The 24,583-nt window shown below is 54.1% G+C and overlaps 6 protein-coding genes across 6 annotated transcripts; 3 read left to right on the top strand and 3 right to left on the bottom strand.

Annotated features, from left to right (window-relative positions):
• Positions 1–3,433: 3,433 nt before the first annotated feature.
• Positions 3,434–4,171, bottom strand: SLS55_007114 (uncharacterized protein; the record flags this gene model as incomplete). Its single annotated transcript, XM_066778538.1, has 1 exon — positions 3,434–4,171. The coding sequence occupies one exon, from the start codon at positions 4,169–4,171 to the stop codon at positions 3,434–3,436; it is 738 nt and encodes a 245-aa protein (XP_066630975.1).
• Positions 4,172–6,626: 2,455 nt separating this feature from the next.
• Positions 6,627–8,144, top strand: SLS55_007113 (uncharacterized protein; the record flags this gene model as incomplete). Its single annotated transcript, XM_066778537.1, has 1 exon — positions 6,627–8,144. One exon carries the CDS (start codon positions 6,627–6,629, stop codon positions 8,142–8,144), a length of 1,518 nt encoding a protein of 505 aa, XP_066630974.1.
• A 1,864-nt stretch (positions 8,145–10,008) lies between these two features.
• SLS55_007112 (uncharacterized protein) lies at positions 10,009–11,986 on the bottom strand (the record flags this gene model as incomplete). The annotated part of the gene is made up of 6 exons (XM_066778536.1): positions 10,009–10,161; positions 10,321–10,430; positions 10,729–11,026; positions 11,477–11,758; positions 11,814–11,837; positions 11,891–11,986. 6 exons carry the CDS (start codon positions 11,984–11,986, stop codon positions 10,009–10,011), a joined length of 963 nt encoding a protein of 320 aa, XP_066630973.1.
• Positions 11,987–14,651: 2,665 nt separating this feature from the next.
• Positions 14,652–15,781, top strand: SLS55_007111 (uncharacterized protein; the record flags this gene model as incomplete). The annotated part of the gene is made up of 2 exons (XM_066778535.1): positions 14,652–15,175; positions 15,547–15,781. The coding sequence occupies 2 exons, from the start codon at positions 14,652–14,654 to the stop codon at positions 15,779–15,781; spliced, it is 759 nt and encodes a 252-aa protein (XP_066630972.1).
• A 2,317-nt stretch (positions 15,782–18,098) lies between these two features.
• Positions 18,099–19,041, bottom strand: SLS55_007110 (uncharacterized protein; the record flags this gene model as incomplete). Its single annotated transcript, XM_066778534.1, has 5 exons — positions 18,099–18,286; positions 18,379–18,537; positions 18,610–18,717; positions 18,779–18,915; positions 18,971–19,041. The coding sequence occupies 5 exons, from the start codon at positions 19,039–19,041 to the stop codon at positions 18,099–18,101; spliced, it is 663 nt and encodes a 220-aa protein (XP_066630971.1).
• A 957-nt stretch (positions 19,042–19,998) lies between these two features.
• SLS55_007109 (uncharacterized protein) lies at positions 19,999–24,011 on the top strand (the record flags this gene model as incomplete). Its single annotated transcript, XM_066778533.1, has 2 exons — positions 19,999–21,489; positions 21,546–24,011. 2 exons carry the CDS (start codon positions 19,999–20,001, stop codon positions 24,009–24,011), a joined length of 3,957 nt encoding a protein of 1,318 aa, XP_066630970.1.
• Positions 24,012–24,583: the final 572 nt, after the last annotated feature.

Here is a 24,583-nt window from a genome sequence, read left to right as displayed (position 1 = left end):
TCAGGTAAGGTCCGGCTGTGTGTAGATGAAATGCAGGCGAAATCCTGTACTTTTGTTTCTATGTACATTTCTGGGCGGCTCTTTTTTTGACCGCCGGGCCTCTTGCGTCGACTTTTGCTTGCCGTGACAGAGGCTTTGCGAAAAACAAAAAAGAAACGGGCTAGAATAGAAATTAGAAGCTTGACCCTGAAAATTTCCCTGATAGTCTTGTGTGAAGGATTGTCTTCTTTTGTCCCAGTCAGCCAATGGTGGAGTGGGAAGGAACAATATCAGTGGCGAGGAACAATACTAAGGTGGAGAACACAATACTATCGCTGCAACTTCGTATTGTGCGCCTGAAGAAAGGACTTTTTCCTTCAAGCGCACAGTACGTAAGTAGATTTAGCAGATGGCGAGTAGTGTATAAAAGATGTCTATATCCCGTGAAGAGAGGAAGCACCAACTACTACACTCACTACACCCACCAAAACCACGAACACCCGTTCTTCAGTAAGTCGACTCTATATACCATAAGCACGACTCCTTACTAACTTAAACACGTTAGACAACTCACTCAACAAATCAAAATGGGCGGCAAAGGTAGAATTCCTGGTTTCGGCGGCGATTCCATTGCCAAGCCTGGCTTCGGCTGCACTGTCATGTAAAGGCAGCATCCCGCTAGGTATCGTCTCCTACAAGCCCGCGCGTCGACGATGAAGATGAAGATGAACTCGCTCTTCATCTCCATCTCTTCAACTTCAGCCTCTCCTCGACGGCGTGGCACGGGAGGAAAACCCGACGGCAAAAACAAAAACAAAAAAAAAGGAGTGGGATGGGGAGTTTCGTTTCTTTATCATCCATGTGGAACAAACAGTCAAAGTTCCCATTTTTTTCACACCCCCCATCATCTTCACGTGCGGCGAAATTTTCTCGCTGAGCGCGTCGTTGGCCCGTGTGCTTCCATCTGTACCGTAGGCAATCATTATAGAGAATATACACCTCTCTTCTTCCCCGATCTGTCCATTAGGTAGCTGCAGCTTTTCAGCGCCCATTGCCCAGGCCAGGTTAGCTTTCGGCGAAACTTCGGGCTTTTCGATGATCCCATTCCGCTTTACTAACCTTAGCTGGACCTCATGCTTTCTCTTTCCCACGACAACGAATGTTGGAGGTGTTGAAGGCCGGAGAAAATGCGCTAGCAGCGCCTCTCGTGTCGGTCTGGGACCTTGTGAATGGCGATTAGGGAGGAGAAAGAACCCGATGGTCTCGACGGGTGGTTTCCTTTCTGGGCCAAAACAACAAACATGTGACAGCAGTTGGTGTTGGAATTTTACCCCCAGCAGGCCTGTCCGTAGCAGGGGTCGCAACAAGCGGGCTTGTACGCAGGTAATCTTACCCAGCTTGATTGCAAGCGCTTAATAAGCAAGAGTAAGTAATCTTTCTACGTATATTAGATAGACAACAGGCGCGAATACGCCTTATCTTTCAAGTTATGCTAAATATCGTAAATAGCGCTGGAGAGGGCGGGGGGCTTAACACCATGCCAAGCATCGTGGCGTATGAACACCCGATCGGAAAAGAGGAGGATCGAATCGCGCTCGCAAGCGATTCAAGCTGCGAACCCCCGGTTCGTAGGCAAACTACGCAACAACGAGTCTAGGCCCCAATCCCTCCCTCCCGCCGCATCGTCACCGCCATCCTAACGGCGACCCACGACGAGAATCCCAGCAGCCCGCCAACCTGCGCCACCATCACAGCAGCCCGCCACACGTCGTTCTTCTCCACGTACCACAGCGTGACGCCGACGAGCAGCGCCACGATCGACCAGTCCAGCAGGACCAGCGGCGTCCACAGCAGCATGTATTCCCGCTTCAGGATCGACTCGTGCGCTTCGAACCGGAACATGAGCATGGTGGACAGCATGATGGAGGTGGTTGCGGCGACGGCGCAGCTCGTGAGGAGGCCCTCGGCCGCGTGGTTCATGGAAGAGCTGGAGGTCTGGTGGAACTCGTCGAAGGTGAGGGCGCCGATCGAGGCAGTGGCTGTCAGGGCGGAGAGGACGTTTAGTTGTGGGAGGAGGCTGAAGAGGCGTTTGAATAGGATGGCGCGTCTGTCGCTGGGATGCGTGCCGGTGGTGCCTTGGTCATTTGGTTGAGATGAAGTGTCGTGCGACATCGCCGGTGAGGATGAGGTACGTTGGGCCATTGCGATGGGCTTTTTTTATTATTTTTGGTTTTGTGCAACGACGAACTGATTGTTGCGTGGGTCACGGGCTCGTGGATGGGATGTTTAAGTCTTGTTTCTGTTGATATTGCCGCGAGGATATGATGGAATTCGGCTATGCAGGCCGTGGCATCTTCAATGTTATACAACATCATCAGCTGGGCCCCACTTGCGACAAGGTGCTTGTAGCCGATACGGGCGATCAAAATTTCTTCTTGGAATCGAAATCTCCATCGGTATTATCCCAGCGTTGGGGTTCCACAATGATCCTGGTATCGCTCAGCTTCGTCAGCACCCTGAACCTTTCCATTGGGTCACCTTCCTGATTGGTCACATGCGGCGGCCTGACCAAAATGTGCGGGGCTCACTTCAGCCTTGCGATCTTATATTCTCCTCATCCTCTACATGATTGTCGCCTTCAAGCATGCTGCCATAATATTGATCGTTCAATACGCCCACCTCTGCGCAAACACCCCACCATGGATTTGATCACAACGAGCTCGCACGGCATTTCGACGGACACTGTTGGTTACACGTACTCCGAGTTCGAGAGTAAGCAGAGCTTCAGGATCCTTTCTCTCCACCCCGGTGCGGCGAAAGACCCGACATCATTTGACTTGACCATTTACGAACTGGATACTTTCCCCCACCCGGGAGTACGAGGCTGTATCTTACACCTGGGCCGATGAGAACATGCACAGTTTATTGAGCGAGCAGGCACTAACCTCGACTATGTGTATCAGTAAGCAGTGCTTACGTTCGGGTAAAGCTCTTTCGGATCCGGAATGAAAGGGATTTAAAGAAGAATCCATGTATTTTGGAGAAATTTACAGATGAATGACAACTATCAGCGAGATCATGCTCAAGACTTGTATGTGACTTGATTCTGAATGCCTGACTTAAGAATTCAGTTGACATTTCTACGAGAATTGTGGCATGCGGTTATCCTTGCAAGTCAGCGCATCTCAAGCCAGTCAAAAAAAAAAAAAGAAATTCAAGCCACGAACAAGCATGTAGCTTAAGCAATGACGTTCCATTTTACCACAGTTTGTCAAAAGCACCAATCTAAACATCGAAAGTGAAGCCTGCAAGCGAAATATATCTGTATGTACATGAAGACAACCCTCAAAAGCACAGCTTTCTATCTACAAGAACCGCACATATCGCTTGCCCATTTCGGATCAGGATGATCAAGCCCTCCGCGAATCCAGGCAGCCACGTAGGCGCCGCGCGCTTAGCAAGCGGGCAGCTTATCCAAAGCGCCCTGAGGGCCCTTGCAAGCGCCGGTCGGGGGCTCGACCTTGGTGCTCTCGCCCTGGCCCTTGTTGACGCCCTTGAACTCCTGGCAGACCTTCTTGGTGGAGCCGCACGAGTTGCTCACCGTCGCGGTGTCGCCGAAGTTGCTGTTGATGCCGATCAAGTCCGACCTGAGGCCGAACGCCCTGATGCCAGTAGCGACAACAGTGCGCTTCTTGCCAGCATTGTTCGTGCAGTCGCCGCAGGCGCGGTACAGCTTGCCGACGTTGTTCACCGTGAAATCCTTGATCTCGACGTTGCCGACGCCGTTGTGCTGGATGACCTTGTCGACGGCGTTCTGGGCGCCGCCGCCGGCGATGCGGTAGCTGCCCTGGCCAAGCAACGTGATGGCGTCCTCGCACACGTCGCGGAACCACACGTTCTGCAGCGTGCACGAACCCTGGCAGTGCACGCCCTCGAAGGCGTCGGCGCCGATGATGACGTTTGCGAGTGTCGCGCCCGCCGCCAGCACGAAGACGGCTTCCGCGCTGCCTTGGTCCTTATCCGACGTGCACGGCTTGCCCCGGTCGAACTCGGCCATCTTGTAGTCGACGAAGCCGGAGATGGGGCGCGGCGCCGAGAGAACTTGCTTCTTGCCGTTGGCGGCGGGGATGTTGAATTGGGCGGAGGTGACGGCGGCCAGGATGGCGGCGACGGTGAGGTGCTTGAGTTGCATGGTGGCGGTGGTGGGGGACTGGTCCTTTCTGGGAGAACGAAAGTAGTGGATGTTTAAGTGAGGGTGGTGGATGGATGGAAGAGGCTGTGTTGCTGATGATTCTTTCTTCTGCTCCCGCTCGTCGAGCCTTTTGTACTCTTCGCCAAGATGTGCCAACACTCCTGGAGTATTTGGCTAAGTCCTCCTCACGCATCTAGAACAGGTGGTTCAAACGACGAACTGACAAGCTTGCCTCTTGGCTCGAGGTAGCACTGGCTTTGCAACTTCAGAGCTCGTGTTGTCTAAATCGCCAAGTCGTCCGACCATGACTGCCAAGCTGGCTCATGCGATGGCTCAGAAGGCTTGCGACGGGCTTGAGAAGCGTGGTGGCGAGATCGAGACTGCTTAGTCTTCTCTGGCTTGTTGTCTAGCCTACCACACTTCGCCATGGCCGTGTTATAATATCATATCTATCTCTGAACACAGCCAACTGTTGTCGAATAGACTATGCGTGAGCGTTTTTGGAAGACTTCTGGCCACCCAACGTGTGGGGATGCGGCAACAACAGTGGACACAGCTGGTGAAGCGTAGTCACAGGGGCTACCAGTCTAACCCGAAAAGGAAAAAATGAGGAGACTTGGCGTATCGGAAACCGCCAACTCCCCGCCTCGCGTTGATGCAGTTCTCGGACGCACCGTTTGTCTGCACTGCCCGAGTTGTTGCCAATGCTCGCTTTGGTCGTCGTCCCACAAAAATGGATAGTCACCTCATCGCATTGTGAGATGGGCCAGCAATTAACTTCACTGAGCTGATGCTGCATTACGGTTCAGTTGCAGTGACTTTCTGCAGAGTGAATAACGGAGTTGCAAAATGCACCAATGAGTTCTTCCGCACGTTTTGGTGATGGGGTCGTCCATGCGTCTTTCTCGAAACCCGAACCAGGGCTTGTGGCTGCAGTAGAGTGGCCGTTTTTGGACCAACGATTTGACGACTCTGTATGCCTAGTACGCTAAGGCCTTGCTCTCGTGCTGGATATACTTTACAGAGGAGGTCAGGTGCCAAACAGTGGACTTGTTCGCCGAGCTGTGGATAGAGTCCTGGACTCTGGTGGCAGCTTCTCTGGATTCCTGCAGGCAGAACACCTGCTTGATGAGAAGACAGTTTCCCAAGCATAACCGCGTCCATCACACTTATGACCAAGCCAACTGCCATAGATACGTCCATTTACGTACTCAGTACAGCATGAGGCTGAGTTCCGGGTGCGCTAACCGAGGACCATGACTCGGTTCGGAACCAATGGCGCGCGCTATCGATGACGTCAACTGCTTCTGTCGTAGCTCATACAGTAGCCGAGGCATTATTCGTCGTGGTGTGAAGTCTCCTGAACTTGTCGACCTCCTCGTTACTACGCCTTGCATCACCATTCAGTTCATGAAACTGTAGTACTTACTAGTGAAAGGGGAGAAGGTTTCGATAGCGCATCTCCGAAAGTGGACGGGCAGCAGGAGGGTGAGAATTGACAATGTTCAACGGAACGAGAACAGTCCTTCAGCTCAAATGGACATCGTGCGGCTCATCGCAAGGGTAAGGATGCCTTGCTTGAGTATTCCAAGTCGCAAAACAAGCTGCCGGGCCAAGAGTAGTTGCGGACGGGGTCCAGCTGGCTAGAACATCCGCCATGGGTAATGCGCTAAACACTCTAAACTCAAAATCCCGTCTTGACTCGCTCACAAACCTTCTTTTCACCGGACCCCTCGCCGTCTTGTCCGCCCAGTGTGTCCATTGTTCTTCGGTTTGTTTTTCTGTTGTTCTTCTGGTACCTGTCGGTCTATGCCAGAAGTCCCGCTGCGGCGTATTCGATCCGGCTGCTGTGTTTTCGGACCTTTGACTACACTTCTGCACCACATGCTCACCTGCACCTCCAATTTCTGATAAAGTAAAGCATTGGATACACTATACAGTACGTGTACGTCGCCACATTTTGAACTTGGTGACTTTGGTTAGAGGGGAATTCCTGCATCAACCTCCACACTCACCGCTAATAAGCATTCCGCGCGAGTCCCGCACCCGCGCTGCAAGTGCTAGTATTTCTTAGTTGTCCAATCTGGCTAATACTTATGTTTGGCGTTGTGTGGTTCTCATGCCACCTTTGAGCTTCCTGAAACAAACCGAGAGGGAGTTCGAAAGTCTTTGATGCTTCTGCCACGCTAAGTCGAAGCCACCTAGCTTCATGAAATAGCTATTTCAGCTTGACTGCCAGGAATCGGAAAAGTGAATTGCGACATGAAGTTCTATTAGGCTGCCGCCGATTTACATTAGGCATCAGCTTTGCGCACGCTGATTGGCCCTGGTCTGCGGAAGGATTCGCACGCGCGTTCTAATGCGGCACAGTGCTTGCTGCCTACAGCAAACTTAAACATCAGCCGGGCGTCTCGCAAGAATATCCTCTGGCTCCTCGCGTCCTCCATCGTCAGCCATGTTGCAGCAAACTGAAGCTCAACCCGAAACCGCGAGCGGCCTCGCCCGGCCAGCTGATCATCGGCCGCTGGAGAGCGGCAACACCATCAAGCTCGCCGTCCTGCATCCAGGCACTTCCTCTGACACTCTCTCGTGCGATCTGATCACCTGCGCGCTGGACCAGCCGCCCGACTACGAAGCCCTCTCCTACACATGGGCCGACGGTCACGGCGACAGCGCGCTAACACAGTCAATCCGGTGCTCACACGGAAAAATCCCCATCACCAAGAACCTTGAAGCCGCACTGCTCCGGCTGCGGCTCGCAGACGCCCCGCGCTTCCTGTGGGTCGACGCCCTCTGCGTCGACCGCTCGCGCGTCCGCGAGCGCAGCCACCAGGTGCGCCTGATGCCCCGCATATACCGCGCGGCGTCGAGAGTGGTCGTGTGGCTCGGCGAGCGCTCGTTCGCGAGCGACAGGCTCTTCGACTACCTGAACGGCCCCGGAACGGACGGGGCGACGACGACGACGGAAGGAGAGGCGGTCGAGCTGCTGACGAGGGATTTGCTGAAAAGGCGCGGCTGGTTCAGGCGGTTGTGGGCGCTGCAGGAGATCGTGGTCGCTCGCGCCGCCGTCGTCGTCTGCGGCGACAGGACGACGCGGTGGCAGACGCTGTCCAAGTTCTTCTTCTCCGAATCGGTTGCGGCCGGCGTCGACGAGCCGCCGCCGCCGCCGCCGCTGATCGGCCAGGCTGGCGCCGCTCAGTTCTGGGATACGCGGCACCCGGCGGCGATGATGCTGTGCGGCGGCCTGCAGGGGCCGCAGCCCGTCGACGTCCTGCCGACGCTGCTCCGCGCGTGCTGGGCGCTTCGGACATCGGAACCTCTCGACCGCATCTTCGCCGTCGTCGGCCTCGTCGACGTCGACGTCGAAAACGCTGCCGATGGGTTTGTGCCCGATTACGGCAAAACCGTCTTTGAGAACTTGTACGGGCTCGCGGTCTACCTCTTGAGAAACTTCCACATCGTCTTTCCCCCGGGTCCGTGGGTGCTGAACGACATCGTCAAGTGCGCGGCCGGCTCTTCCGCATCTCCGCCGCACACGTGGATCTACAGGTGGAACGAAAGCCGGGACCCTGGAACCCCCGTATACTTGGCGAACGATGCCGTGGTCGACGGCCACTTCCTCACGATCAGGGGCCAGAAGATGCTCAAGGGATTCTTCGAGCTGGCCGAGGAGCCCTTGCCGCTCATGAGGTTCAGGCTGGATGGCGACAGGATCTACGAAGTCTCTCGGGGCACTGTGATGGTTTTGGACGAAGCGCCTAAGCCGTCAAATGAATATGTAGGCTTCATCGCGGTGAAGGTGTCGGAAATCTCGGGCGTGATATTGCGAGGTTCGGCCGCATCGGATACCTTTTCGTTGATTGCGGGCTTCACAAACCCACGCAAATCACGTACCACTGCTTCCGACGAGAGCAGTGCTTCAACTCCTCAAGCTGATTGGCTGGAAGACATGCGGTCCTTTACCATTTCTTGAAGTATTTGGCACTGACGTCCACGAATGATTCGTGCAGCGAGGGTTTCGAATAAGTGTGCATAGTCAGAGTCCCGTTTCCGGAAGAGCCGTACTGTAGGCTTCGATTTGTATCATCCGCGGGGGCACACCCTCCAAGCCCGCCACTCGATGTCGAGTGACAAATCATGACCATTTTACGTATTCCTCATGTCTCGTAATGGAGTTGATCAGCAGTTGGGGCCGATACGCTGAGCTATATTCAGTATTCTCATATTGCTAATCCGCTGAAGGACGTGTGCTTCTACCCTGATGTCCCACTTTCTGAGTCTTCCTGCTGCAATATTCGTGTATTTAATCGCGCGGACTGGTCCAATCGCGCGCGCTGAGAACTGGACGAACGATTGGTCAAACTGTCCTTCACAGCTTGGACATACTCATCCTACGGGATTCTTCAGCATTATAATCTTATCGTCAATTGTATTTGGACTAGCTTACCCTGCTTTGAGCCTCAATAAAACACTCGTTCTCATCTCTGATAGCCATTTCTGCAAGTACGAGCGGGTCTGGCGTATGGAAGCTTAAAAACCGTGTCGTCGTGTAACTGTGAAAGTTAGATTTGACGTTTAAGGCGATGAGAGGGTAAATCTTTACATCTTCCAGGCCATACCCGCTCGCTGCTCCGCTTTGAGTTGGGATTGCCATTGTCCATGGGTAGGACGATGGGAGCTCCGTAGCTGAGCCAAGATTACTTGCTGTACCCTCTGTTGTTGTGGAGTCCAGCCATGCATCGGTGGTACTTCGGCTCCTGCCGGCCATGCTTGGACGCCATCTGCTATAGCGCCATGTGTAACCTTGTGTTGATCTGAGGTTTGTTCGTTATCATCTGGTTGGCTTCCTCGCCACATTCGGGGTAGCGTTGGTTGAAGATGCAGATTTGTGCGACGGACACTTGGGGGAACGACAGAGGGCATTGGCCCTGAGTGATATGTTTGCATATGGCACTTCAGGTCCTTTGGAGTCTTGAACCCAAGGCTGGCATATGGACATGAGACAACTTGACAGGGAAGTCGTCTCATGTGCACCAACCTCTCGTGTGCGTCCCTGGCCGACTCCGATTGAAAAGTATTCGAGGCATCGACACAAGTGGAGAATCTGCAGAAGAAAGCTGCCGTTCCATTGGAACGTTTGAAGGCCTCCAGAAAGTCTTGAGGAACACCCGGAATTGCATCAGCGGAAAGTAAAGCTTGTACGACGGATTCGTATTCCCTCATCAGGCGGCTCATTGCTGTGGGATCGTTTTGGGTGCCAGTGTCTGTTGAGTCTATATCTTCGTTAGCCATACTTTGTTAGATGGGGTGATTAGGGTGTCTACCTGTGGCAGAATCACAAGGTGAATCCTTCGAAGACTCTCGAAGAGCAATCGTTTTGGCGACAAGTGGATAAAATCCGAGAACAGCGTCCACATGCTGCACGCGGCTGTCCAGAAGAATGTTGGTCTCGGGATACTCCACAGATGAAGAACCCGCTGTAACCTGTAACACACCCCATGATAGTTGATCATGTCTGAAGCTGAGTCCCAAGAGATGCTGAGCGAGTTGCCATGTCGGTTCGTCGGTGAGACATCCGTGAAGTGTAGCAAAGTCCAACAGATGCTCCAACCAAAAAGTGTGGGCATATGGAAAGAAAGTCAGGAAACCTTTGCCGGTGTTAATGAGCTTCTTCTGTTCTGGTTCACTTGGATCTATCAAGTCGAGGCTGGATGTCAGAATTTTACTGCATGCCAATGCCATGTCGTGATGGGCATCATGAGCAGACAGTTCGGACCGACTCAGAAGGTACCTGCATCGAGTGTCAGAATTGAACAGTGGATAGCACTCTCTCCATCTTACTTTTGCAGTGAAAAGTGGACCAATACCACCGTGTCGCCGGGTCCCAATTCAATGAGCGGCTTGCATACGTTCAATGCTTCAGCGGGTAGCTTCGTTGAGTCATCGATAAGATTTCTCGTGAGCACCGTAGCGTCCAAGAGTTCTGCCACCTTTAAAGGTCGATATGAGTGCGTTATCATCCGTAGCATGGAGACGACCCCCTCAAACATATGGCTGCTGAGGCGCTTTTGAACACCATTCAACAAGCGATTGTATCTGGCGGAAAGTGAGGTTGTGTTCTGTGATATAATGTCTATGCAGGGACATACGTACAGTTGAGTCAGGTCGGATGGAAGTAGGTCAATCGCTTCTTCCAACTCCTTCAAGCTATAAGTCTCTTCCAGGCTCTCCAGCACGAGATGGACCCAGAGAAACATCCCTGAAATATAGGTTAGCACACGCCAGCTTCTGCAGGGTTTAGCGATGCAAACCGTTTGACTTCCTGTTCAGTTTCTCTTTCAACGACGATGCGGTGAGCCCATCCCCGCGCCACAGATACGGAGCATCTGTCTGCAACATTGCAATCCTCCGGTCGATGAACGTCCCGATCGCGGAGCTGATTGACTGATTCTCCTCTGACAGAGACAATTTGCTCTTCTGAGAGAGATTCGAAAGGCCTCGTGTGATGGTGGGGATTTCCTGACTGGAGATAAGCATTTTCCAGCCAGAACCAGTACTGTGCATGACGTCCAGAGTAATCTTGAGGATCAGCTTCTGCTCTTCGGTATCACATTCATCCAGACCATCCAATATGATTCTTCCGGATGGCGTATTCGAGAGAATATGAGGCAGCAGTGTCCGGAGGTCTTTGGTGGTAGAAGTCATGGACTTGCTTGCATAGTTGTCAATGATATACGGGACGACTTCTGCATTCAGCTGAATTGCTTGGGCGGTGAGAGACTTCAAGACATTGATGGTTGGGCTGGAATGGCTTGAGCGGTACGTGCAGAAGAAGTACAGCACGGGGACTTTTTGCTCTTGCAAATGATGAATCAGGCTTGAGCAGAGTATGCTTTTTCCTAGAAGTTTTTTAGTCTTCGCGGGTGACAGTAGTGGACGGATGAATGTTACCAGCACCGGGTTTCCCGTAGATCCATGTGAATCGTTGGGACTGACCATCGCTCATCCATTGTTCAATTTTTGCGTTCTTGAGGAGCCAATCGCACGATCCAGAGTGACAGTGTGCGAGTAGCCTGTCGAGCTCGTCTTCTTGCGATGGGATGCTGTTGTCGAGGTTCAGCCAGGAAATGGCGGCGGAGCGCTGGATCAGGGCATTTTCTTTTTCGCGCCGAGAAAGGTCGTCGTTCAATTTCTGGCGCATAGTTTCAGCGGCAGCTATATCGATTGCGTTTGCTTCTCGGTCGATCAAATCGGCATGTTGGGCTAGACTGAAAAGTATTCTCTTGAATCGAGCGTCGAACCGACCCCAGGAGGAGTCAAAGAAGCGCTGCCAAGCTGTGGATTGTCGTCAGTATAGTGGAGTAATTGGTAGATGAAAGAGTATTGGGACATGCCTCGGGCACGGAAAAACTTGTAGGCCCTGCGATGGAAGTCCAGTATATCGGCATAAAACATGGCAAGAAGCTCCTGAAATGCGGCCTCATTTTGGAAAGCTACACTCAACCGATCAAAACGCGGGATCGTCTCGGCAATTTGCGCATATGCGTCGATCAGCTTCTCAAAGGACGAAAGATACTCGGAAGACAACTGTGTTTGTTTTCTGTGAGCGATCGGGGCGGAAAAAACACTGGTGGAGGACTACCTGAAGCATGAGCTTGATCGGAGCCTACCGCACGATCAGTATGACAGACACGACGATTGACTATGCGAAGCACGCACCCATATCCACGGAAGGTATGGGGTTCCATTGCACAGGACCTCCAGGACCTTGGAGTAGTGCTCGATGCCGTTCAACAAAGACTCGACGCGACGCATGTTGCGCAGGCTTTGGGAGGTTGCCAGCTTGTCCTCGACTTCGACTGCCGCTTGCCGGACATCTTTGAGTGTGGTTGACTGGAATCTGCGAGCATCATCCGGAGTGATGCTCTGGCTCAAACGCGTGAAGGCCTCCTTGATGGTCAAGCGTGCCTGTCGAGATGGAGCGGGGGATGGTGGGGCAGGAGCGGAAGAAGTCGTGGCCATGGCGGCTGCCTACTTGAGCTCACGCCGACGCGTCTGCTCCACACGCGCGCATCAAGAAAGCAGGCGCAGCGGGCATTTTCAACTTCCCAGCTGTGAGCCTTGGTCCACCTAGGGCCCCAACTCAGCCTTCAAGGCACACCCAGCTACCCCACTTTATGCAAGATTACCCAGCCTTGGCCTGCATTCACACCCTACCACATCCTCCGCGGGCTTATCGCAGAAGCCGTGCGATCCATACTTAACACGTCATGTAGCTCCAGACGCTGGACGTTGCGCCTTCCCGACGCCGTCTGTCGGCTTGGTAGACTTGTCCCTGTTGAGCCGTGCGAAGCTGCCCTACTCCCGGCGCCCGATGAGGTGTCACAAGGTTGAGATCAGCTCACGACATGCATGCAACGGTGCACAATAGCACTGCCTCCGCAGTCGAGGGGCTGTGCCCAGCAGCTACCCTGTCGCAATGACGCGCAGAACTTTTCCGTCTGACATCCTCCAGAAAATTCACCACCGCCCCGTCACCTCTGGCCCATTCTCCGATCCTTGGACCCTTTTAAGATCCGACATGGCAGCTCATATATACAACCACCCTCTTTCTGCGTCCCAATATCCGCCCACAAAACGGCGCCGGCTCGATCCGCCGCCCGACCCGACACCACAGCCTTACTGCCACGCCGGACCAAGCTATAGCCGCAGAGTCGCCGCGTGCAGCCAGGTCGACGTCGCAGTTGGCTTCGACCAGGATTATATTGCTCATGAGAGCAAGAGTCTCCAGGGAAATTCACAATCACCACAGCACGAATCGACATGTGCGGATGCAGAGAGCACCTCGCACCTCGGAGAGCTGGTGTGCTTCGGCATGGTTAGTACAATACAAAATTGTCAGAGAGGATGACTCCCTTTGAGGGACCTACTAGGGTGCGGCCTCGACGGAACTGTTATTTCTTTACTCATACCAACTTTGGCCTCGCCTCTCTATTACTCCCACGGAATCTTCCATTCTTGTGGTTTTAAGTTCCCTTGTTCCTATGATGTACCTGCTAACATATGTAATCAAAGATTGCAAACGTACCTGTTCGCCTGCACCGAGACAATGACTACACTTCATCTCAACCTCCGACCTTCTGTTGCGTCGATAGGTGTGGGAGCATTTTGGGCGGCGATGGGCAGATTCAGTTGGGAACAACAGACAAACACACAGCGGAAGCCATCAATGTCCTCTCTTCTGAGCCGGGGCTGTGGATACAGATCGCACTCACATCTGGTGATGCAACTTCGAAGCAAAAGAATGGAGCCAAACCTGCCTTGAACGCCATTATTTACTGGCCATACAGTCTTTTCGAAGACGTAGGCAAGTTCACTCAGGACTGCGACATCTACCTTCAGGATCCCATGGAGTGCGTCTACAACGTACCGTACGTGAATCCTCATCGCTTATCCAGAGCCGAACGCCCCCTTATGACCTTTGAGCTGTCTCGACCCCACCAAAATGACGTAGCCGTGCCGAAGGACGTATCGGATTTCTTCGCAAACTTCGAGTCAGGCGAGATTCTGGATACAGCCGATACTCCCGCTGCATTACGCGCACAGTTACATCCGTAGGTCTCCCTGTATAGTTGCCAGATTGACATTCTACTGACGTGATACTATCGGTAAGGCATCAGCAGCAAGCTCTCGGATTCATGAAGAGGCGCGAGCGTGGTTGGTCGTTGTTCGGTCCCCATCAAGACATATGGCTCGCGAAGAAAAGCGGGCCAAATCAGAGGTAGATCTCTTGCTCTACCCTATCCATGACATAAGACTGACTTTGCAGTTTTCTCAACCGTGTCACAGGTGATGTGCAGTTCGCTGCGCCTCCTGAATTTAGAGGCGGCTTGCTTGCGGATGAGATGGGTCTCGGGAAAACGTTGAGCATGATAGCGCTCGTAGCCTCAGACAAAGACTCAGAGGTGCAGGAAATCCATGACCCTAAGAAAGTCCCAGAGAACTTCACGAACTGCACACTAATTGTTGTGCCGTCCCCACGTACGTACTTAAACTTCAGACAGAAACCTACGTTTTCTGACTTGGACAGTGCTTCAAGTGTGGGAAGGTCAACTCGAGCAGTAGGTATTGCATCGGCCTTCAAAGGATTCACTTGCTGATTCATCTAGACACCTTCGCCCTCGAAGTATCGTTTGGATCAAGCACCACGATAATTGCCGTATCACCGATTTGCTTAAGCTGCGGCAGTATGATATTGTCCTCACAACGTACCAGACCATCGCTGCCGAACGCAGCTCGGCGAAGCACCTCACTTCGCCGATATCAACGGCCCACTGGAAACGAATCATTTTGGATGAAGGTAACTTAAGTCACCTGCCCCGGGGAGCAACGCTGATTTGATGTAGCCCATTATGTTCGGAATCGGAGGACTACCACAGCGAAGGCAATACGCTCTCTGAAATCCGACTGCAGATGGGCAATGACTGGCACTCCCGTACAGAACTCACTGAATGACTTCGCCAGCCTCCTCGAGTTCCTTCGCATCCATCCGTTTGAAGAACCGAGCGCCTTCGATGAAATGATTCAGAAGCCTTGGAAAGAAGGTAACGTAGAAGAAGCCACCGAGAGAATAAAACGACTCGTTCAATGTATTGTCCTACGACGTCTGAAGACGACCATTCAGCTTCCAGATCGCTACGACATCTTCCAATATGTCGACTTCACCGCCGAAGAGCACGCCTTTTACAGGCAAGTCTCATGCCCGGTTGAGGAGATGCTAGATCATCTCGCGCACCAGCAGGTCACGGAACGCGGCCAATTCTTGAGCGTCATACAACGCATCAATATCCTGCGCATGATCTGTAATCTAGGAGATACAGACATATCACCATCCTTCCAATTGACGGAACCGGCAGGCCCCTCGGTGGAACCTTCGTTGAGAAAAACGACGGCGCAAAGTATCTTTGAGTCATTGGTCAGCTTAGGACAAGCGGTTTGCGTCAGGTGCTGCGCTGAGCTGCACTGCATGGATGCAGTAGAAACCTCCGGCAACTTTTTGAGACCATATCAGAGCCCACAGCTACCCAGATTATACAGGTGCTTGAAGGTCGTCTGTGCGTTTTGTTTCCAGCAGTGCAACACCCCCAGAAGCCCAGGATCTGAGAAGTCAGATTGCGGATGCTCTTCAACATGCTCTTCCGAGCCAGTTCGGTTAGTGGCGGCCCCACTGCTTCTTGCTTCACCAGAACCCCCCACGAAGATATCAAGCAAGGTTCAAGCGTTGGTCAACGACATTCAGACGCATCTGAACGAGAAAAGGTAGCATTCTTGGCCCTGATTACGTTAAATCCTCCAGATACTGATATTTTTCTCAGCGTGGTCTTCTCCTTTTGGACGAGGAGTCTCGACATGGTGCAGCGTGCCCTCCAAATCTCCGGCATCGACACCGTCCGTTTTGACGGTCGCGTATCCGCGCGAGACCGCAAAAAGGCGCTCGAACGCTTCCGTAATGACCCACAGGTCAGAGTCATGCTGATCACGACATCCTGTGGTGCTGTCGGGTATGATCTCATTGCGCCTTTCCCCGCCGCGTCCACCACTCACAGCTGACCGGAAATTCCAGCTTGGACCTCACTGCGGCATCGCGCGCCTATCTCCTCGAACCCCAATGGAATCCTACTACAGAGGAGCAGGCCTTAGCGCGCATCCATCGCATGGGGCAGCAGCGGCCAGTAACTACTATCCGCTTGATCGTCAGGAATTCTTTCGAAGAGGTGAGGTTCTTCCCAAGATAGAGAATTGAACCTACCATTCTGATCTGTCTCAGCACATCATGAACGTCCAAGACCGGAAACGTCAGCTGGCGGACCTGCTTTTCTCAAAAGCTCAATCGGATGAGCCGAGTACGTCGCAAGCGAAATACAAGGTGGGTGCTCCTCAATACCGACGTTAGTTTGGTGACTAATGCAATTGAAGCAACTACGTTCTCTTGTTTCCGGGAACGAGGAGAGCGTTAGATCTTGATTGTAGTCCAAATGTGGAATCGCATGGTGGAGTGTATGGTTGCTGCACACTACTACTACCCCGTCGTGAATACTTCGCAGAAGTTAGTAATCAAGCCGATCGCCGTGTGAATCTAGCATCTTCCTTTAGTCTTGAGGTCATAGTGACTGTGAGAAAGAAGTACATTCTCCGCGCTTGCTAGTAGGGTTTGTGGTCCGTGGCGTTGAAAAATACTATATCTGGCTAACGTTCCCGCTCAACTTGCCTGCGCTAATTTAGTGTAGCCCCTGAATCAAAGCCATGGCATGAGATGTTGGCTTTATCTTTCCACGAACTTCAATTTATCGGAATCTGCAAGGCTTGAGAAATGCAACGCAGGGTCTCGGGATATACTGTGCACCCACTTCATGACGTAGTATCCAGAGCTTCGGCTTTGGTAGTACCTATGACAGACCGGGAACTCATGCTAATGCTTTCTTTCTTGTGAGCTCGCTCCGCCCTTGTACGCCCACAGATTCGGTTTAGCGTTGGCTGCAGTGCAATGCCGTCATCATTTCCCCAAGGGATCGCTGCAACGTTTCACTGTTGCAAAACTTTCAATCCCGCACAAAGCCCCAGACTTCAAAATTGCCCCAGGCTGGCTCAAACCACGTCCTCGAATTCTTTCCGCCCAGAGCATGGACGATATCATGCACGCGGACCCTACCAGAACCTATTTTGACCCAGACGGGGACCTTCGCATTCTTGTCTATCAATATTGCCCTACCAAGGAAGCAGAATTCATCGTATCCTCCAAGGCACTGACTCTTGCCTGTGGTGGGTGGAGCTGGGCGTCCCGCTCACCTCGAAAGTCTGATGGCCTGATGCAGTCCGATCAGGAGGTCAACCCTGATGCTTTCGCTATCCTCATGGCCATTGCCCACTTTCGGTTCGACATGGTCCCTCACCGCCCTTCGTTGGATGAGCTTTACGAGCTTGCGGTCGCAACGGAAAAGTACGGTGCTACGAGCCTTGTACGGCCATGGATCAACCAGTGGCTGGGACCCTTAAGGGAAACGGCGAAAGAGTCGACGGACATGAAGTGGGTCCGGGTGGCCTGGGCGTTTGGAGAAAAGGATCTGTTCAACAGCCTAGCCCTTCGAATTGTCCAAGAAACCGAAGGAGAAGAAGAATGGAGCGATGTTCTTTGGCTCAACGGCGATCCTCTGGATAGACATTCGCAAGCCCCTGGTTATTTCTACGGTAAGCTGTCTCTTAATCACAATGTACATACATCACGTGGCCTAATCTCCCCTTTGTAGAATGTGTTCAGAGCATCCGAAAGACAGTGCTCACCGATATACTCGATGCGGTATACGGAAAACTCAACAAGTATTGCCTACCGCACGGTTCCAAGCATCCTAGGAGCATTTGTTGCTCCCAATGCGATGCAATGGTTCTTGGGTCGCTCGCCATAGGCCTGAAAGAGCTCGGGCTTCCCATAGAGCAGGAGGATTCACCGTCCCTTCCATGGAGCATCAACACTCTGGCCGAGAAGGTGCAATCCATGCAAATATTCAGTCTCAGAGAAATCTTGGACACCTACAAATCTCCTATGGAACCAGGCTGCGTGAGCCATGAAAATTGCAATCCCTCAAACTCGGTGAGGGAGAGGGTCGCTGAAATACTCAAGGAAATCCATGAGCCCGGTTTTGTATCAGAGGAGATGTATATGGAGTATGGGAGAAAAATTCCTGGCTGAGCGTCCGTAACTTACAAATCATCCTTACGTCGGAGTATCTCTACGAAGTACTAGTGTAAGACGGTAGCGAAATGCTTTCTGAATCCCTTTGATACACATTTCTTCCCAAATGAAGCATTCTGGATTATAACGGTATCTAGCCCGTAACTCATAACATCCGATCTCACCTCCCGGCTCCTTAACTTACATACCACCTCCGCCGCCGGTCATAGCAGCCGCCACCTTTCTCACCGTATCCTCCGTATGCGTGCCGCCCGCAAACTGCCCCATTATCCTCGCCGTAATCTCCGCATTCGAAACGATGCCGTAACGGACGGCGTCGTGAACGAGTTCCGCGACGGAATGCTGCGTGATCCCGCGATAAATCGGGCCTGCGCCAGTACAAATCCCCAATCAGCCAATCAAACTTGCCTTCCCCCCCTCCTTTCTCTCTGCAGAAGGACGTAGCGGCCGGGGAACTCACCTTTCAGATGCGGGTTGGTAGGGCGGCGGATCCTGATCTCGTACTTCTTCAGCTCCGACGGCGAGTAGTCCGTCCGCAGGTCGACGACGTGACCGAGGCTGGTGATGACGTAGTCGAGGTCGCCTTGTTTGTCGACGAAGCTGAAATACTTCTTGGGCACTGGGGGAGGGGACGTACACGTCAATCCAAGCTGCCGAAATGCGTGAGGGAGGGGCGTACGTGGATATATACCTTTGTCGTTTACCTCTGCCTCCTTGTTGACGATTTCGAGATCCAGATCGGGGTCGTTCGCGTATCGCCGGGCGGCGATCAGCGTTTGGCGGATGACATCGTCCTCCTCTGTGCGGGATCAGTTTGCGTTGTTTTCGGGATGCATGCGACCGGCGGTGGTTGGACGTACTGTATATGATGATGCCGTGCTCGAAACGATCGTGGGTCGAGTAGCAGATGAGGAAGAAGACGTCGACGAAGCCGATCAGGCGGATCTTGCCGAACCAGCGCTGGCCGTTTATACGGATCTCCCAGGAGTGGATGTCGCTTTTCATGGGGGTTTCAGCCGGGCTTGAAGGAAGCGTGCGGGGCTGCTACGTACCAGTCGCATTCCACGTTCTTGTCCTTGACAGATCTGTCGAAGACGTTGAGAACTCTGTGATAAGATGCCATTCTGTGCTAGCTAAAGAACAAAACGGCAGTTGGAAAGACGAAGGTGTGTTGCGCTTGAGGATTGAGGAGAGCAACGTTGCGTTCTCTTGGGTCCGAGAACGGGACCACTTTGCTGGAGCTGCTCTCAATTAAGCAACGAAAAAGCGGTGATGAGCTTGCTAAAACATGGCTTAAATCGAGGTGGAGACAGTGGATGTCGAAAAAGAACTGCCTCAGCAAATTGGAATCAGCCCCCAACAGCACCGACTCCTGCATGTGCTAGAGCTGCATGTTACCCAGCTACAACGCGTTATGGAAGGTTGTCGGGGCCCACGACTCGAGGAAGTTCAGCTCGGTGCGCCGATCAGAGCGAGAACGGCAATTTTTGCAGCGCGCAGGGATAGGCGAATGCCAATCAACGGAAAACCCTGCATATCAGGCAGCGAGCTGAGCCACGCGGCAAAGCATCAAGATAAGCGATTGGGTGACGGGTGTGGACTCAATGGCGTTGCAGACAACGCATCCATCTCGGAGCTCCGCACACGAGATGCGTATGCGGCTCTAAAGCAAAGGAATCGTCTCGAGGCTGTGCCGAAGAATGGAGCGGGTGGGGCTTCTTCGGTCACACCGGCATTCAGCTCTCGTCTACAGGCAAAAGGAAAAGCAACGCTACAACGGACAGGGTAAAGGTGATGGCTGGCTGTCTCGCTTCGGCCGACGTTCCGGCGCTCCCGACTAGTCGCGACTTTTTGTCTTGTGTTGTGGATTACAACGACTGGACATCCTCATCCAGCGGTCAAAAAGGCGCAAGACCCTTCCAATACCCTCGGTTTGTTGCAGCCATCCCCACAGTGGCGGTTTGTTAAGTGAGCGTCCCTTTGCTTCACTGCATCCCCAATACTTGTATGCGCCTTGCCTTCTCTTCTCCTGTTGGCCGCCATTAACACATCCACAGGACATAGCCCTGCTCTGGTCACGATGCATTTAGTTGACGACCTCGTGGACAACATCAAAAATGGCGCCAAGAACGGGGCGGACGAGGTCAAGGCCGCGTGGGGCGTCGTCAACAAGAACCCGGAGAAGATGCGGGCGCTGTTGAACCACATGCTCACGCCGCGGTTCAAGCCCACCTTCGTCGACAGGAAGCCGTCGGACGACGTCGGTTTCCAGCTGCTGGGACCCGCCTCCGAGGAGACACCCTCGATTCCCCTGCGCATGTTCAACATCGACACCGGCAACATGATGGATGGGCTCGACAACGACGACGTCAACCAGTACTGCATCCTGTCGCACAGCTGGAAAGGCGCCGAAGTCGACCTGCCTTATGTCAACGAGGCGAGGGAGCACAACCGCAGAAAGGTCGTCGAGTCCAAGGAGCCAGGGGCGAAGAGCGACATCGAGATGATCATGAACCTCAGCAGAGAAAAGATCGAAGAGAAGAAGAAAACGATCGAGGAGATGCTGAAGGACAAACGACCCGATGCCGACGTCGGCAAGATACTCGGAGAACACATCGAGGTGAAACTGGCCAAGAGAAACCTCAAGTCGGCCACCAGAGACTTCGCCGACGCGAAGGCGAAGCTGGCCTTTGCTGAGCTGGAGGCGGACGCTTTCCGGAACCTTGCCAAGGAAATGGAGAAGACCATCTCCATCGACCCATGCCACAGCCGACCTGGCCGGCCCGAGCAGCTTCCCCAAGCAGACGAGAAGGATCCGGGGGCCGAAGGGCTGGAGAAGGCCAAGGACGCTCTCGCCAAATCGCAGGCTGAACTCGACCAGAAGACCAAGCAAAGCGAGGACGTCAAGCCCAAAGCCGACTTTCTGGAGCACGATGACCAAAGACTGCTTCGCGAGGCTGTCGAGGGGTTGTACGAAGCTCTGCAAAAGTGGAAGTCATCCATTAAGATTGATCAGTCGGTCAAGCGGGCACAAGAAATCTTCGACGAGGGCGTGTTTCCTGCACAGGAGAAAGGGAAACGATACCTCTGGAACGACACGTGCTGCATCGATAAGAAGAATCAAGGCGAGCTCGTCGACTCACTCTCGCTGATGGGCGATTGGTATGCCAATGCCGACTTTTGCCTGGTGCATCTCGACACGCCCCCGTCCGACGATGAGTGGAACGATGAGTGGACGCGATTTTCGCAACTATCAGGGACCGAAGCTGTTCTGCCGGACCCCCCTAACATCGACAGTTACGATGACATACTCGACAAGGAGCCGAAGTGGTCCACCCGTGGCTGGACTCTTCAGGAGCTTGTCTTGAGCAAGACGACGTTTTACGTCAACTCGGCATGGAAACGACTACAGCGACCACAGGAGAATCTCGGGCCCTACTACTTCTTGTGCCCCTTTATCGAGCTGTACACGCGCGGGAAGCTCGGTGAAGATGACCGGAAAAGGCTGGAGGCGGACCGGGAGAAGCTGCGAAAGGTGTGGAAGGAAGCGGTACAAGAACATCACCTCAAAGTAGGACATCTTTCCCGGTCCCTGATACTGTTTTCAGATGCTGATTGCCGCCGTAGCTCCCTAAAGCTGTTGTCGAGAGTGACGAGAACGACAATGCCACGAGGACCAATGCTGGGCAACACTTGATCGCCATCCTCGAGGCGCTCGAAGTGCACATCCCGAGCGGCATCGACAAGGAGACAGCCATCCCATTTATCGACCAGGTCGTGTACCTCGCAGCGGTAGGAATGAGGAAGAAGGTCAAGGAGGAAGACAGCCAAAAGTTCCGGCTGCAAAACAACCTCACGTACGACAGTCTGAAAGGCTACCTCTTCCCCAACGAGGAGAGAGTCACCAACCCCGAGGACGATCCGCGACGCATGGTCACGATCCTGCTCCACTGCCTCGTTGCGGAGACGAAAGACGCGATTGTGAGGGACAGGCGGTACATTGCCAAGTTCGGCAAGGTGGAGCCGCTGGAGAGCTGGCAGGGCGGGACCGCGCGCACCAGCTTCTCCACGCACAGGGTCATGTCGCTCGCCTGCAACCGGACCACCACCGTGGAGACGGACAGGGCGTATTCGCTGATGGGCTTGCTCGGGGTCCGCTTCCCTACGTTCAAAGCCGAGGGCCTGCCCAAAGCCCTGACACGCCTCTTCGACGAGGCGTTGATCTCATCCAACGACGTCTCCGTGTTCAACTGGACGGGCAGGGAGATGGGCAGCCACATCCGCGGGCGATCGCTGTATCCGTCGCGGCTGGAGGCCTTCGACACCAGCCGCGTCGAGGGACAGTCGACGGCCAACAAGCGGCTGGCGGGCCTCCTGCAGACACGGCGAAAGGAGGTGATGCAGACGTTCCACATAATATGCGAGATGCTGCAGAACACGATCAGGTTCATCAAGCGGTACGACCACCACAGGCACCTCCCCATGCCTTGGATCGTCGGCATCGTCAACCTGATCCACCAGGCCGACTTCGACGACCTGGACGGCCAAGTCCGCGACCTCGAGAAGATCCTCAAGTGGGTCGAGAACAAGTGCAGCCGCGCGTGGGACAGCAAGGGAGGCAGCAAGAAGGCGCCGCACCTCATCGGCGACGGGCTGCTGGGCCTCGGCGACTCCGCGGCAGAGCTGGCGAAGAAGCCGATGAAGGGGCTCCTCGGCGGCCTGCACAAGAAGCGATCCATCTCCGGGCTGTTCGACCCGAGCCGCTCCTCCAAGCGGGTCAAAACCGAAGACGGAAGGCCAGCGTCCCCGACGCCCAGCACCGCCGACACCCTCGTCGACGAGCCCTACGACGAACAGACACTGAAGGGAGCCGTGGAACGGTTGAGCAAAGACGTCCACCCCTATCTGGAGCGCAGCCTGACGTCGCTGGGCGAAAAAAACGACGGTGTCCCGCGACGCGACAAGATCCCGCCGCTGCCGGCAGCCGTCTTGGACGAGCTCACGCGCGACGTCCGGCCGGCACCGGCGATGTCGATGAAGGACAGCCGGATCAACCACGTCGACGTCGAGCAGGAGGCGCCGGACAGCATGGTCTCGCCCAACCCGATCGTCGTCAACAGCTCGGGCATCGAGGGCGTCTTCGACATCCAACGCGTCGTCGTCACCTTCCACGAGGAGAACAGGCTGTGGGACCAGGTGGCCAAGGCCGTCAGCCCCCGCCAGCGCATCACGGGCTGGTGCAGCATCAGCACCGGCTTCGCCCGCGTCATGGTGAGCTTCTCGTGCGCGAGGCACGTGCTGGCGAGGCAGCTCAAGATCGCCCAAGTCGTGCAGAAGAAAGTCGTCGGCAAGAGGTCCAAGGAAGGCGTCGTCGGGACGGACAGCGTCGAGGAAGTACAGCGGTCCGAGTACAGGGAAGCCGCGCCGTCCCAGCCCGACGAGAGGCACAAGGCGCAGCACACCGAGGATGAGAAGAGGGTCAGCGACATGATCGCTTTCGTGCAGGAGGAGTCGCTGGAGGCGATCGCGGGCGAGTGGGTGCTCGCGCGCTTCTCCGACGTCGCGGGCGCGGCGTGGTTCCTCTGCGCGCTCGAGCTGGGCTCGACGGGCAGCCTGTACTGCGGCCACCGCGTCGCCACGGACAAGATCGACTTCGCCGACGCCATCCCCGAGCCCGGCCTCATCAACGTCTGGCAGGCCTACATGAACCGCAAGAAGCGCAAGCTGTGCTACATCCTCGCCGACTATCTCCGCAGCAGGGACATGTGCGCCGCCAAGGACATCATCTTCAACCACAGCGAATTAGACGCGCCGGGAGAGGACGACAACGGCGACGACGATAAGTCGGGCAATCCGCTGCGGGATATCCTCGATGCCGGCGTCACGGCCGTGCGCAACGCGGGCCAGTTGAGCGTGCTGAGCTTGCGCGAGGTGTGGCATGATGTGAAGGCGGACGTCCTGAACGGCTACCTGACTGCGGCTGTTTTGAAGTATACCCCGAAGGAGCTTCGGTCAGCGGTGGAGAACTTGAATGCAGACCAGGACTTCCTTCCCGCGGCATTCAGGTCGGGTACAAGGGTCCACATGTTCTAGTGTTTAGAGCGCTGGGATAAATCAGATAGGTGACGTCTGATAGTACGAACGAACACTTCGCGAGGACCCCAAAGCCTTTTGGAAATCGTCGGAGGGGACCAGTCAGTCCGAAGCTCTACTTGGGCGAACTTCTTACCAGAAAACACTGCAATGTCATCGACGTGACCCAAGGTACAAGTCGTTTCATCCTTCATTCAGATCATGTCTCTCAACTCGCAGCAAATCCAGCAGTCATCCGAAAACATCTTCGGGACAGCTGCCATCCGTATATCTGGTGATTCTCAGGCAGCGATGCACACGGAGTTTTCCAGTGCATTGTGATACCCAAAATCAGTGTCATTCTTACGCAGCAGTCATGCTCCCTCCGTTGTTCCTCGGGCAAAGCCACAGAGTCGGGAGGCGTTTGTGTAGCAGGAAAGTCTGAGACCAGCGGAATTTCTTTACTCGTGACCCGATGGAGGAGTCTCGTCGGACGCAGATCGTATATGGTGTTTTCTTTTGGGATGTCAATGCGAAGGTTCGTACTCACGATAATATAGAGACTAAATTCAGAAGATTCAAAGCACGCTGAC

This window comes from Diplodia seriata (assembly GCF_021436955.1).
Source record: "Diplodia seriata strain FDS-637 chromosome Unknown scaffold_7, whole genome shotgun sequence".
In the NCBI taxonomy this organism is placed as follows: Eukaryota; Fungi; Ascomycota; class Dothideomycetes; order Botryosphaeriales; family Botryosphaeriaceae; genus Diplodia; species Diplodia seriata.
The sequence above is the reverse complement of the archived record's forward strand: the minus strand, read 5'-3'. Positions and strand labels throughout refer to the sequence as shown.